The sequence below is a fragment of the Macrobrachium rosenbergii genome, chromosome 48 (assembly GCF_040412425.1).
Source record: "Macrobrachium rosenbergii isolate ZJJX-2024 chromosome 48, ASM4041242v1, whole genome shotgun sequence".
Taxonomy (NCBI): Eukaryota; Metazoa; Arthropoda; class Malacostraca; order Decapoda; family Palaemonidae; genus Macrobrachium; species Macrobrachium rosenbergii.
The window spans coordinates 5,661,755-5,677,514 of NC_089788.1; the positions used below are offsets into that span (position 1 = coordinate 5,661,755).

General features: G+C 35.0%; 2 protein-coding genes across 3 annotated transcripts in view; one reads left to right on the forward strand and one right to left on the reverse strand.

Moving 5' to 3' along the window:
* Window positions 1-1,714: 1,714 nt before the first annotated feature.
* Window positions 1,715-10,364, reverse strand: LOC136831207 (ubiquitin-like protein 4A). Its single transcript, XM_067091210.1, has 4 exons — window positions 9,977-10,364; window positions 6,807-6,912; window positions 3,315-3,529; window positions 1,715-3,076 (listed from the first exon to the last, which is right to left on the reverse strand). The coding sequence occupies exons 1-4, from the start codon at window positions 10,022-10,024 to the stop codon at window positions 2,999-3,001; spliced, it is 447 nt and encodes a 148-aa protein (XP_066947311.1). The 5' UTR covers window positions 10,025-10,364; the 3' UTR covers window positions 1,715-2,998.
* Window positions 10,365-12,474: 2,110 nt separating this feature from the next.
* Window positions 12,475-15,760, forward strand: part of SPoCk (secretory pathway calcium atpase) — a 116,408-nt gene continuing 113,122 nt past the window's right edge. The window contains exon 1 of one of the 2 annotated variants that reach the window (XM_067091216.1): window positions 12,475-12,648. The gene's annotated coding sequence lies outside the window, so the exon portion shown is untranslated. The remainder of the gene's footprint in view (window positions 12,649-15,760) is intronic. The other variant, XM_067091213.1, reaches the window with a different exon arrangement.

A 15,760-nucleotide genomic window follows, 5' to 3' on the forward strand; every position in this document is an offset into this window, starting at 1 on the left:
AAAAAGTTTTTACAGAAATCTTACAGATATTTCATTATCTTCAGCTATGGGAAACTGTGGTGGTACGTGTCTAACCTACAGCACAGTGATTTGCCAGATAGCACAGGCGCTAGTGTCCATTACTCTTTGGGGATTATAATGAATCTTTTAGAAGCAAGGTAAATGACTTGCCAACTGGCTCTGCATAGCATATTATAATGAATCTTTTAGAAGAAAGGTAAATGAATTGCCACCTGGCAAAAATGTGAATGAGCTACAAGCTAGTCCAGGCAGACCCTAACAAGTACACCGAGGTAAGGTGGGGAGCATGTCACTGGTCAAAGAAACAAGTATATATCACTATGGCTGCCCAAACACTTTCTGGCCCTTCCTCACTGAAGTACAGCTCTCTGGTATATAGATTTTAGAACTAAATGCAAAAATCCGAACTCGCAAAAATGCTTAAAATTAAGGAAATTACAAAGATACAGAAAATCACCAGGTAATGGTTACCATGCCCACGAAACAAAAATTTAAGAGAATAGATTAACCAAAACTAATAGCATAAGCACCATCCTCAAAGAACTGTAATAATAGCTATGACGAAATTACTCCCAATAATAAACTGACTGGCCTTGAGTGCAGGATTACAATTAGCATAATGAAATAAAAAAATAAAGAATCAGATATAAAAATGCAGTAATCCATACGGGGGAAGTGTCTTGACACCATTTCAAACTATGCTCTTGGAAAAACTGACCAAACTTTTCCTAACCAAAAAAAGTAACACTGATTAAATGACAATGCACATGGATCAATGAATAAATTGAATAAACTACTTGATGAAGATGTTCCTAGGAAAAGCAAGGAAGCTGACATCATGGCAGTCACACAGAAAGTGAAAGTAATGTGACTGTCATATGCAAGGCAGGGTATACAGAGCAGCCTCGGTATTTCCTTGTCCATGGAAACGAGGCAACACTGTATGTTACGAGGCAATGCTGTACGTTACAGTATTATCAATGAGATGGTGCTGAAACATAAAATTTTCTAGGCTTACATTTATTTAGCATTATTTAATTTTTCTTTATTGAGCATATTTCATGATGGTTTGGAATATAAAGTGGATGAGAGAAGAAAGAGGACAAAAAATGTTAAAAGTATTTAAAGGTAGAAACGGAGAAACTGAAGCCGAAATGTAATAACAGTCATATGTTGAGAACCTACTCAATGTTAAGGAGTTGTAATGTTATTACAAGTGAAAATGTAATAAAATACTATATGAAAACAATATCCCTGGACCCTGTACTCAGAATTTTGCAACCAAAGATAAGGAGCAGAAATGTGACAGAAATCAACTCTAAATTTAGATACTTCAGAGCTTGGTATCTCTACCTACATAGACAAGAAAGCAGTTGTAGAGGTCTGTCTTTCGTGTAAACGTCAACTAGTAAGAAATATTTCATAACTAAAATTAATGGGTGCTAAAATCATGCTTAAATAACTGACATGAACCTTTCCCACATTTTGTACTAGTTTTTACTGTTGAAGAATTAAAATTCACTCAAATTTGGATAAATACTCAAGAGACACTTGCAAGAAATTTCATTCTGTTAGAAGAAAAGAGTAGGTTTCACTCTAAAATCAGGGCTAAAGGAGTGATGGATCATCACTTGAAATACACGACACTTAAAACTATGTATACAAGCAGAGGGCAAGACTAAATTTATAGAAATTAATTTTCATATTTTTAATAAAAAATCAAACACATGACACAGAATTTACAATAATATACATTATCTTGGGTGAATAGCTGAAAATCTTATCCTAAATTCTGATTATCCCTAGATAATGTAAGACTAAAATCTTGAGATTAAAAAAAATGCATAACATTCATACTTATCAAGGAAGGCATATACAATACCCTAACTCATAAAAATGAGCAGTTCACTAAAATGAGGTAAAACCTGTAAACGTGACTATCCAATGCTGCTATACAACTTTTATTAACTTCTTAACAATCTAATTATGACCTTAAATAATCGCACTGCACTACTATTAAAAAAGTCTAACAAATTTTGTTTTCAACAACTCAAAACCCCACGAACCCATAAATAGATAAACGAGTCATTCAAACTGACGTAGACACATCCTCCTCTAATTCAAATGACAATGGGATCTGAGAGGAATAACGAAATGAAATAAGACTGCTAATGGAAATGTAATAGAAAAACTACATGCTACAAAGTATAGGTAGATTCTGATTCCACAAACTTGAAAGTGCTTATTTGTCTATCTAGTAAATATTTATATGGCAACATAAGTCATTACCTTCACATAATGTATCTGTATACAGCGTTACACGATACTTCATAAAACTCAAACTGAAAGTTTGCTGCTTATATTAATAGCAAAATTATTATACACACAATACAGTCTCAAACTTTCAACAGAGAAAAATGTACTACCAACTAACTGAAGCACCAGGTACATACTGTAAAATACATCGTACAGTATAAAAATACAATATACCCCAATGCAACAACTGAAAATAGTACTTGGCGTACTGTATACGTAGTCTGAAAATGGAATCACTTTTGAGAGAGGCATACTGTACTTTACAAACTCCGTCACATTTTCACTTTGTGTATTCCCCTTCAATAGAATTACGACTGGACTTTTTGTTACTTTATATTTATAAAATCTCACATATATAATGGAATATCCTAGAGGGATACACTGTTCATGGCAATAGCCTTTAGTTATCAAGAACCCAGCCTGAATACCCACTGAACTGAAATCATGGTTTACCAGCAGGATGCAACCAGCTTCCCTCCACAGCTCTAGAGCTGCATGATTCTGAGTGGTTAATTTCACTCCAGAGAAAAACAAAAATAATTTAGTCCAACAATCAGTGGCCTCTTCACTCGTTCGGACTGATGCCTGATTCCAAAGTAGCCGTGTGCATCATTGTCTTATAAAAATTTTATTATCCTTAAAATACTGTGTATAGAAAATCTTAAAATTCTGTAAAGTTACTTGCTGCAAATCTTTCAATGTCATCAAAGTTCATGCTATCTATCATTAATTGGCAGTTCTGAAAAGAGAGAGAAATACTTGTGACCCAAGCAGTAACATTCAAATGCAAAATGAATTAAACTGACTTATTAAACCAAATAAACTTAATTCATGAAAACTCAACTATAGTTAAATGGATTTTTTCAAAATAGATCTGTCTTAAACTAAGGAATATTTTAACAATTGTATGCTATCTGCAACAAACTAATGCAAATCTTCAACAATCATCATTAATAATTTACTAAAATTTTTCTTACCTTTCTAAATTCACTAACAACCTTTGCAGTTTGCTCTTCTGTTAAATGTTTGCTAAGAAAGGAGGACAGTTGTGCAAAGAAATCTATTGTAGGACCAGGTGAGATATTTTTAGAAGACCCAGCACCGTTGGCAGGTGATGGACTCTCGCTCTTTTTAACCATAAGATGTATTTTAGCTCCTTCTGTAATGCCAGCATCATCTACAGTCATCTCCTCTGTTGGTTCAAAGAGATTCTGAGATAATGATTTAGGAAAACCCAAAGAGACTTGTGCAAAAACAGTTTTATCAGAAACGTTAATATCAAACTTGCAAATCATTTTATATAGCTTACAATGTGTAACTGCAATGTCCACTATGGTTAATACGGGCTCAGTTTTGTCGCAAGTTCTGGATATATTTGTCACTACAAAGCCTTAAATCTGAAATGAAGATCTAGTGACAAATCCTTCTCTGTGGCCAAGTGCTTTAGCTTAACCACACTCCAGCTTAATGTGTACAAGTTTCATTTGATCTTCATTTCATATTCAGGGCTTTATGGTGACAAGTGTATCTAAAGCGACAAAACTGAGACACCGCAAGACCATTGTCTGTTATAAATACATATGCATCTAGTAAAATCAACCAGTAGATTTGACATATATGTATAAATTATGATTTACATAAGGTAATAAAATACTATAATTGCTGACACCATCTAGTAAGTCAAACGGGATGGTGAGAAGGGATTGTAAAAAAAAAAAAACTCATGGTATACTCAACAGAGAAATACTACAGTGTCAACCTTTTTGTAATTTGCGTATTAACACACAACTGCAATTTACAGGATTGTTTTCTACAACCTTGGCACATACAGTATTCATTCTTACTGGTCACAAGCTAGAAATACTTTGAAACTAAAAATCACCATTCTGTACACCCTGTGTGTACTAGAAACTGAATTAACAACTGTTTTTTTCTGCACCTCTCACTGTTGTTTAATTACTATCATGTCTTTATTTGGTTAGCAACTCAGGCATTCCTAACCATATAGTCATCTCAGCAAAAATGGGAATTTCCGAGTCATCTTATATGTTCACTATAAATGTAGGACTTGAGACAAAAGCTAGCTTGCTCAACAGTGGTGGTAATCCAAATGACCCAAACTGAAACGGTTAACTTGAGTCACTAAGACCTCATTCGAAAAAGTGAATATCAGTGGCAATGCTACGGTATAAAGAGCCACTGAAAACCAGACAAGATCTGCTGCTAATTTCAAGGCATGATAAATTTGTCATAAATACTTGAAATAAATGTCAAAGCTCTGAGCTTCCTCTCACATACTGTACTGACCTTGAACTAAATGGTATGTTGCATATAACAAACCATTAATGGTCACTGGAAATCCTGAATGCCTAATTTAAACTAACAGCCAACAATCACAGTCATCTACAGATCAGGTACCAAGTCACCCATTACTATTTTGTGGTTTACCCAGGCCACAGAGTTAAAATTCTTTATCAACCTACAATCAAAAGCATTTGTAAAATATGGAGAATTCCCCAAATCTAAACCTAGAACCATAATTTTCAAAATGTATGCTCTGCAAAGATACTTAATCTTTCATTTATTGAATCTTCTCTGCTGAGTTTCACTGCATCTTCTAAAGTGTCTTCCTTTAATTCATATAGTAATTCTACCTACAGTATCAAGACACTATGTTTGGATGGCTGTGGATAGTAAATGGATGTATATTTGTTTGCTGCATTAGGAATCAAGTTTGTTACATAAATATTTGTCTCATTCTGACCTCAAATACTGAGAAGGTTGGATGTCCCTACTGCCCTAAAATGGAAGACCGCAGTGTCGGCAAAAGTACAAAACTGAGAAAAATGGTACATATTGCAGTTTTCCCCTGCCTTACTCCTGATTTTGCAGATACTGCAAATGGAACCCCATAAATAAAGCACTGAAGAATCATTCTGAAACTGCAGTAACTTGTTTTTTAGTGCTTCACGAGCCCAATAGGTGGCATATCTCAATTTCGAAAGTTTTGCAGATACTGCAGTTTTCCATTTTAGGGCAGCCTACTGTTTAGTTAGTAAAATCCCCAGTAGGCTTCAAGTTTGATCAATGCTATACTTGTGTCATAACTTAAGCTTATTCAATTCTTCAAGAGATCATAAAAGAGGATAATGTTAAAAAAACTATCCCTACTCCCATGTATGTCAAAAGACACACAAATTAACATACGTTGTGCAAACAAGCAAGACGATATCTCTTAACAGGAAACCAATAATATACTGTATGCCTTCAATACAATGAAAATGGATAGAGAGCAGCCAAAGAAAAAATGAGCTGTGTAGCTGGTGACTGATGAGTGTCCACTACCCCTCACCTACCTGCCACTACTGTAATTAACTCCCTTGTCAACAATGTTCAATGACTGATTTCAAATGGCAGCAGGTAAAACTCTTTATTAAAGATAAGTGTTTGTACTTTCATGATTTGCTGTAAGAAATTTTCCAGAAATAGGTAAGTTAATTTCCTACACCAAGCAAAACAATAAATTGTCTTTCTGGTAATTTATGTTTCAATGTCAATTATGCCAGGTACTGTACAGTAAAATTGAAGGACAAAGAATTTTTTTAAACTATGGTTGAGAAAACCTAACAATATTTTCCTTTTAACACTACGTGTAAAGCTAGTGTTCAAGGTATGATCTGTCTCTTTCATGTGACATTCCTAATTCCATAATCCCCTGGGCATTGACGAACTACCTCTTGACTGGAACCCTTTTAACAATGGCTTATTGTTTCTCCCAGTGTGTCACTCTCTTGTACCATGAGTAGAGGAGTTATTGTCCCTTAACCAATACCTCAGTTCCACTAATGTCAAAACTGCTCAACAGTTCACTGGCCTCACTGCTTCAGATAAGTTAGGACTTTTATGGGTGTCTGATGAGCAGTTCTACAAAGATTATTGATTTCTTGGTGTCTCATGGCAAAAATAAAGAAAACCAACAAGAAAAACACATGTAAAGTTATTAAATATCAAGGAAATGAGTGCAGATATAAAAAAAATTCTGGGAGCTCAACAATCTCTCTTCCAAGGAATGATTCATATATAATACATGTACCAGCCAGAGAGAGGAGTGCTGTTGCACAGATAACATCACAGTAAATGAATGGGGCTGTGTTAAAACTAATGACAGTTTGATCAATCTGCAGGTATATATTTTGCAACTAGAAACAGGTTATATGAAACACTTCAAGGGTAGGCATGTGTGGAGGAAACACAATTTGATTCATCTTCAGTAATTCATACATTACATAATTAGGGATTAGGTTAATCGCTGCAGAAAAGTAGTCAAAAAGCGAGAAGCTGTTCCTGTAAAGTAGTTACCTCCTCGAAATCATTACAAGATTTCCTAGCATAAGTAATTGTCATCAGTGAAGTAAAAATGAACACCTGACAAATATTATCAACATCTCAATTATGCACATGATACAAACCTGATAAAGTTTTGCCCTTAAATACTAATCTCTGTAAGTGTGGCGCAACGAAGAGAAACTCATCCACCATTGTCTTCATCTCTGATATTTTTGTATCCCCAGACACCTGGAACCAAACGTACAAGTATTCAGTGACACATAATACAAAAAATACTAGTCTCACAACTACAGCACAACAAATAAAAATATAATACATCAGATCTCTTATTTAAAAAATCTCAAAAAATCAAATATTTTTAAGAATGTTTCTTGCACAAAACCATTTTCCTTACATCTTACTCTTATTTAAAATAGTAATAGTATTAGAAGTAGCAGTTGTAATTTTGGTGGTGACAGCAATCTACGAGTTGAAACGTAAGTAGCATTCAGACACTGCAACTCAATTAACTATAAGTACTCAGCTGGAGCTGTAGGCATTGCAAGGTAACAAATATACTAGAACAGAGTGAGAGAGCAGACTGACAGAACTCCTCAATGATTTACTGTACCAGTAATTGTAAAAACCAGTAGAGACCATAATTTAAGCATGACAAATGGCACTCTGTAGGTGAAAGAGGACTGATCCTCCAAATTCCTCTGTTGGTTCTTGGTTGGCCATAAGGAAGAATGTAACCCTACCATTGTACAAAATTTATCCCTTTAGTATGATTTTCCCCATTGCTCAGAATTGTAACTGTTACTTCCTTTAATTATCTGTATTCAGTTTTTACGGAAAACTTAAAAGAACTGTGCATATAGCAAGAAGCTGACCATTTTTGTGTATTATCGTGCTGTAAAGGAAATGGAAGGTGGTAAGCTTATTTTTCAATTTAGGCCACATGTTCAAGATACAAATTCCAGGGATATGAGATGGTGTAGCATCACCTTTTAGAATTTTAGGTTTGGGATGAGTTTTAATATGATACAGTTCTTCTACCCTGTTTGACTTTTTTATTTTTTGAGAAGTTCCAGTTCTAGTTGGCAAAGGACATGGACAATACAATTTTTCTTTGATGTGTAGTAACTGGCACCAGGGAATTTTAGTTCAGTTTAGCTAATTTTTTCATTTCTTGGGATTAAATAAGAATGTTTCTATAGATGGCCATTACAGTAATGCAAACTCAGTGAGAATAACAAAAATGTGTGAATTACAATCAAAAGGATGTGGACTATATGACAAGTGTTATTGCTTTTACTACAATTGTCCAAGTCATTCTACCACGAGTCTTGAATTATCAAAGAACTTTTGGGAAACTAGATGAAGGAGAAATGTACATTTTTAGGGTATCTCACATAACAAGAAAGCATATCCAAAGCCTTGGGTATTATCAGTAACTCAAAATTGTGGAAAGCATCATTCTTCATGAAGAAAGAGCTTGGAAAGGAGGAAGACAGTGAAATTACAATAGATGTGTTATCATGCAAAACATCATTTACTCATGAACTACTTATAGTCAAAAACAACCAGAAGTGCAACTTAGGAGGGAGGACCATAATAATGACAGGACCCTGAAGAAAAGATAAGACTAGAGGGGTCTGGCCTGTAGCCATCATTGTAAAAGCAAAATTTGTTACATCTACACTACTTTGAGAAATTAAAAAAACATATTGCAATTAAAATTTAAGATTCCAAAAAAGGAGGCTTGCTAATCACATGAAGCATAAATGTAAATACTCCTAAAAACACACCTCAATACATGAAAAAATCGTGATAACACAGTATAAGATATATGAAGGTTTATTTCCCACACCCCTCTGTCTGAAAGGTCTTATTTTAGGATGATGAACAGTTTTCTTCTGTAATGTTTTGCATGTAACTGGCTATTTAACGAGATATCAGGGCAAGTCAACCTGATGCTCCAAAGTATTACCCTGATCCAGACATCGGCTTTTCTTTATCTAACAAGTGACATACCAGTTTATAATGCAGTACTATTTAACATTTTTGGGGGGGATTGGTGAATTGGTCTCAACAAGTCTAAAATGGCTGATAATAAACTTTATACTACTGCCAAGTCTGAAAACACAAAAATTCTAAGACTTTTGCATTACTTAGACAAAACACCTTACAAATTCATCCTGGCTTAATCATAATTAAATCTTCAATATGACCATACATTATATGATGCTGTGACCTTGTCTAGTGATGTTTAGTACTTAAAACATGCTCAATACAAAAGTATACTAGCCTATAAGTCATTTTAACTTGTAAAAACAAATTCATGACACGCCTAAAAACAAACATTGACATCTAAACCTGATATCATCTATGGAACATTTTAGATTTTTGGTCTGATACACAAAACATCTTATTTTAGGAGTTTCAATGGACCTAGCAGCACTGAAAGCCTTCTCAGTTACTAAAATGAAAGGCAATTCGGTATTATTTCATAAGTTGCCGATACACGATATGAAATTGTAACCTACATTTTTTAAAAGAGCTCTTCATCAAATTACAACTTATATGGTACGACAATACCGAACACCCTCCCCCTCCATAACTAATGTGGCAAAACTGTAGCCAGTAAACACCCCTAGGTTACATGGTAGTATTTTATATTGGCAACTTAGAAAATTTTACCGGCAATTCCTGTGTGGTTTAGTCAGTTTAACCACACTGGACTGAAATAAAAAATTTAGGCCAAAGGCCACGTGCTGGGACCTATCAGGCCATTCAGCGCTGAAATGGAAACAAAGCAAAAAAGCTTTAACAACGTAACAGGATGAAAAACATCGCAGCTGCACTAGCCTAAGAGACAATTCTGAGGGGAGGGTGGAAAGCAAGATGGAAGAAAGGGAATACAAACAAAGGTGCAGTATGAGGAATGAAAGGGATTGGGATGAAGACATGACGCAAAGAACCTTAATGCCTACAGTGCATCGTGTAAGGTGCACTGGCGCACTCATTCCCTACAGAACGTTTTACCACGTAAAAGACTATTTTTTTTCCGACTATTTCTCTTGTTCTTTGGGATTATCCGAGATTTGGGCACGGGCTAGCTGGGGTATTTCTGTAAAGTCGGTCAAATCCTGGCTGGCCATATTTAGACTGGTACAGTCGTAACCCCAGAGCTGGATGCGTGTACTTGACTCCACAGAGGTCGAGGAGGCTACACGATAGGCTACGTACGGGCTGATATATAACCTACAATTAGAACAAAAAAATGCCACTAAAACCCATTAAAACCTACCTCCATTGAACACTGGCCACCGTGCAACATTTTAACAGTAACCTTCATTTTCGAAGTGAAGCTCTTGTCACTTATTTATGGCAACAAAAAACTTCGTACGAACTGAGGCAGCCTTCTTGATGTTGTTTTCGTTTCTTCTTCTTCCTCCGGGACGTAGGAAGAACTACTCATGGGTTTTGCTTTCCCCAAACCAACTTCTCTGATGTTGGCTTTATTTTGTTTTTATGCGACGTTTTATCAATAATATTTTGCGTATGGGGCTGAAAGATTTTATGCAAGATCGTTATTACTGTTTACTGTATTAATAATGAGTCATTTGAAGTTATTCAAATGAAATTGTATTTCTTCCAATTTTGTTTGGCCTTGACGTGTATTGGTCGGATAGTTTATTAAACTTTAATTAGCTGTTTAGGAACCTTAATGGTGGTTAGTGGGTAGAGAAATTCAATTGACTCTTTTTACATGAATTAATGGAGTTATCTTTTTTAAATTCTCATCAAAAAATTTCTTAGTGAGCTTTGCTTGTTGGTACTAAATTTAATGGTAGTCAAGCAAGCCTGTCGTTACGGAAGTAATTTTTATGTTTATGGTGTCATTTCTTAACTTCCAAGCTATTATTTTTTATATAAAATCATTGCCCATCTTAGTTAGTTACTTATTTTGAAATATTTCGCTGGATCTTGGTTCCATTACTTTTATTGCACTTGTAACCCAAAATTAACTCTTTTTTTTAAAAACTTACTTCAGTTTTAATAACTTTTCCTTTTTATTGTACATTCTGTTGTGATTCTACATTTTGTTTGCAACATACCCATGCCTGTTATCCACTATCTGTTATAAAGAAATTAATTTTGATCGAGAACTGGCTATGCTGCAGCATCTCCGTGTTTCCTTTTGTTCCCACTCGTGCAGATCCATACACGGTCTTCACCTATTTTATTAATTTCTTCTTTTATTGATTCATTGATTTATTCATTCATTTTCTTAAATGACCATCCTATTACAAGGGCGCTAATTGCTAAACACGTTCATTGCCCCTTGGCTAGTTTCATAATAATGTTTGCTCATCGTGAATAAAAAAATGTAATTCAAAATATAATTCAAAGGAATGATGTTCAGGGGGCCAAACTACTCACAGCAACAAGCATCTATACACGTCATTCATCTAGCACCCCACCATGTTTACTCCCATTAAAACTATGAATAATTGCTGATTATTTCCGGGGGCGTTCAATATTCAGATAACAATGCATTTCCAGAAGAAAGCACACACGTGGACCCTCAAAGTAGCATACAAATTCACACATGCATGTGCGCGCGCATACACACACACACACACACACACATACAAACACACTCACGCACAAGTGGGGCACAGAGATCTTCGTTAACACAAGATTCAATTTTCAGTTTGAATGACGGAAAACTTTTGGGTTTCCCGCCATTTCCTTTTCCTTTGCTCTCTGTATCTTGACTTGTGTGTTTAGATTTGTATTTTAAACTCGGTAGCCTTTTGTAATCCATTAGTAAAAGAGGCGAATACCTACCTTCCCTCACAATACGTGGGTCTGCCTAACTAGCCTTTTGTAATCCATTAATAAAAGAGGCGAATACCTACCTTCCCTTACAGTACGTGGGTCTGTCTAGCATTTCATTCATTATGACGCCAGATAACTTTTATAATCAATTAGTCATCATAGAACCATTCATATTTTTCTTCCATTTCTTAATTTTCTTTCGCGTTTTTGTTTTTTCTCTGACGATCACTCAGTTAAGAACTTTACTTTCATTCAGTGTCTCCCAGCCTCCACCTTGTTAAAATAAGCATTCATTTTATTACTTAGTTTTTAATGATTCTTGTCTTCATTTCTACTTTTCATGTTATATCACTGTATTATGCTCAACGGAGAAATTTACTTTTAAAATAGAATCTGCTGCATTCCCATAACATTCACACACTTTTAAGTTCCATCTTCTATCTTTCATCTATTTCACATCCCCTCAGCCTCTGTAGGTTCACCAAAAGTTAACATTTTCATTCCTTCTTACCTATCACTTGTCACTTCTTTCCAATCATATGAAACAGAAATTGGAGAAAACTATTTTACTACATATTATTAAGATCAACAAGGTTATTACTTTATCCTCGTTCATTTCAATCTTTTGTATTCCTTCCTAATCCTCTTCATATTTCAGCTTATGGTCAATGACTAATTTCTCTTAGCACTTTCAAAAAAGGCCTTTTCTGACACTTTTTCCTTTAACTGCGTGAAGCAGGATTCTGTCGATAGCATTATGACGACGATATTAATAAAACAAGGGATTTTCTCTAAAATAATTGTCTATAACTATCATATCTGACTTCCTGAGCTTATATAAACACTAGTGTTTGTTTGTTGATGGACCTGTAGTGAAAAACAGCATTACGTCTGGTGCCTCCTTGTCTTTTTCAAAGATGGCTTCCGAGTATATGTCGAACTCTAAGGTTGCCGAATAACAACTTTCGCATAGGAAACATCACAACATCCCAACGCGATTGATTTTCTGTGCACCATTTAGTGATGGAATTTTATCATTTTTTCGACCTTTGAGAGCACGTGTTCTTGTGCTTGCGTGGCTGTAAGGGGTATAAATACCCATGAAGCCCAAAGAACAGCTCTGAGTGAGATAAGGTAAGAATTAGATGCGAGTTCATTGTTTATTACCGAAGCTTCTTGAAACAGCTGATGAAACGAGTAGCCAAATTTTGTCCTGGAATTTTTGTTATTGGCCTCGAGTTATTAGAAGCTTAATTATATTTATATTTATTAATTCAAGGTATTGTGGTTGTTGGTAATTTAAATTATCCGAAATCAGCGTAGCTTATTATTTAAAGTGTATAGATATAGAAGTACACAAATCATGACGTTGGCAACGTGTACCATACCATGAGTTAAAAGACCAAGGGAGCTATTGTGGGTATATGTTTTTTCCCGTAAAGTGTGTTTATTCCCTAAAAATAGGTTTAATGTTGGGAAGATTTAACGTTTATTTCCATAATTTAAATGTTTAGGTAGGCCTAAGTTGAGGAAAGAAAAACTAAGGAAGTAAAAGAAACGTCTCTAATTTGGCTGGTAGGCCGTATTTAGGCTAGTCAACATTTACACTGTAACTTAAAACTAAAGCGCAATGTTTAGAAAAACCTTAAGTCGTAGAAATCAGCTGTTGCATCAAAAATGTAAAGGTGAAGTCATGGAAGTTTAAACTATTGTAGTTAGCAGTGAAGAATGATCACCCAGTTAGGCCTCAATTAGTTAGTAGCCTGCCATCGTGTAAATGCATAGCCTGACTGTGGGTTCCACTTGTTAATGAATATTCTGTACCTAACCTAACCAAAAGGAAGCAAGCATCTTTACTTAGGTGGGGCTTTTCTCCCAGACCATGGCTTCGATCACCCAGACATCAAGCATGAAACCAATCTGCCGTTTCATCGTCCAAAACGGTCTAACCATGGCCCCCACTTCATAATGAACACATACAATCCATGAAAATAGCTTTAAAAAGTACAATAACCCTTTTACCTTATTGAAAATCACTGACATCATTCATTTTGAGCAGGGCATGCTTGCTAGTCGACAGTACTTAATCCTGGAACCCCAAAACCAAATAGCTCACCTTTACTGTCCAAAGAATTTGTCCTTGTATAGAAATTTTCCTACATAGCAAAATTTGCACTGTACTGAGAAATCACCCAACAAACAATTTCTAATAAATACTAAGAAACTCCTCACTGTAACCTATTTGGAAAATGATGTCAGTAAAACATTCTGAGTTCTTAAATTATTTAAAGTTTGTGGGAAGGAGCAGGTTTTGATGTGCTATGTTTCTGTTAGTTAGCATACCGTGTAAGGCTACGGAGTAGACAAGCCATCTCCTAAGCTTTTATATAAACTAGACTAGCATAGGCATCCTGGATGTGGGTCTATAAGTTATTGGGGATATATTTTGTTTTTTAACTTACTGCATACCTTAGTAATGCCACTAGATGTGAGAGAATAATGCCAGGCTTACTTATATTCAATAGACTTGTGGAAATCTTTGTAATGCCACAATCTAGTTTTGACTGACCTAGCTTTATACATTGTTGATAGTATGGTGAGGTGAAGAAAGGTGTAACATCATTACATTTTGCAGGTCAGGCTTATCCTGGTTATTAGGTGCAGTTGAATAGCTTTGGTTAATATGCAAAGTATTTGTTAGGGTATAAAACTGTTTGAAATCCTGTTTAATTGAGATTTTGACTACCTATTAGTATGTGATATTTTTTTTCCAAGTCCATTGTAACTCATTGTTAATGTTAAGATAGTGATTTTCATGTTCAGCTTGGTCGTAAATTCTGAGTTTTATGCATTTTCTGGGCTGCAGCTAAAACAGCATTTCTGATTATCAGCTCCTAGATGTTGGGAAACTAAATTGTAAAGTGGATGTCATTTGGGAATGTTTTGCCAAAAAAAATTTTAATTTTGTTGACAGCAAGTGTACATGTACATAAAATGTAATACTTGATAGGCTTAATTAAATTTTTTATGCTCATTATAGTGCTCTTTGTGGTAAGCATGTGTTTTTTTTTTATTAGAATGCAGCCCATAAAACTAATTATTCTGAGAGGTTTCTGTTATGTGTATGATAAGTTAGTTGCAGTTTGACTGATGTATGATTGATGTGTTTTCCCCCTTCCTTTTGATCAAGAATATTGTCTAAATAGTAAGGCTGGATTGTATATACAGAAAGTGAATGTAAAGTCCATTGTGTTCATGTGCACCATACTCCACATTGTTCATACAAAAAATATTCAGATAGTCAGTTGGGTAGGATAGATATGGAGGAAATCTTACACCAAGAGATTTGCCGTAAGGAATTGTGAAGTATAGATGTCAAAGACAAAGATTGCAAATACGGTAAAGTATTTTCCCTTTGTAAGTTGCTCTTGGAAATTCTTTATTGCTAATTGTCTTGGATTTGGCAGTTTGTTGATCATTTAACTTCATGCAGTATAGGGCTAGAAAACTTATTTCATACAGGAGGGCTATTTCACTTTTAATCATAGTGTTATAGGTTTGGTTGATTTTTCCCAAGTGATTAGCATTCCTGTCACAGCAGTTTCCTTTGGTAGCTTTTTTTTTTTTACCGTATTGACTTTGGACAGTTGGACAAAATTGTAGCTTGCCCTGAGTTTTTTTTTATCATTACCATAGTCTGTTTGTCAATCTACATTAGGTGAATCTTGTTCCACATTTCTAGATTTAGCCAGTGTTTGAAGGAGTCTCAGAGAAATTATTTTTTTTATGTGGCTGACCACACAGTTATCAATGAAAATGTTACTGCTTTGCATTTTCAAGTACTAGCTACAGTTTTTAATGTTACTCTGGAGAGATCTTATATCTGACCACAACACTGTAACCATCACTTCTCTACATGCTTTGAAACTGGAGAACTTTTGAGTCAGTTGTATTGGTTATACTTTTTCCCATCTGTGTTTTAGGTTCTGGAACACTGTCTGTTCTCATGTTTCTCAGATTGTTATATGTAAGAGTTGACTTGTATCACAAAAGTTTAAAGTATAATACAGTGTACAGTACTTAATTATTGGTAATAAAAAATCAGAGTTGAAACATTTGCCCATCTTGTGCCCCCTAGTGCAAAGAAAATTTCTTGCAGATTACATATTTGATGAGGTCTGAAAAGATAAAATCTCATATGAAACAGTATGCTTCGTTCTGTAAGTTTTTAGTTAGCACTCATGGA

Excerpts from the sequence above, each read along its gene's own strand:
- LOC136831207 (XM_067091210.1), bottom strand. The coding sequence starts at position 10,024 with ATGAAGGTTACTGTTAAAATGTTGCACGGTGGCCAGTGTTCAATGGAG. Across the intron at positions 6,913-9,976 it reads GTGGCCAGTGTTCAATGGAG|GTGTCTGGGGATACAAAAAT; the intron begins GTAGGTTTTAAT and ends GTTTGGTTCCAG. Across the intron at positions 3,077-3,314 it reads TTGTTAGTGAATTTAGAAAG|AACTGCCAATTAATGATAGA; the intron begins GTAAGAAAAATT and ends CTCTCTTTTCAG.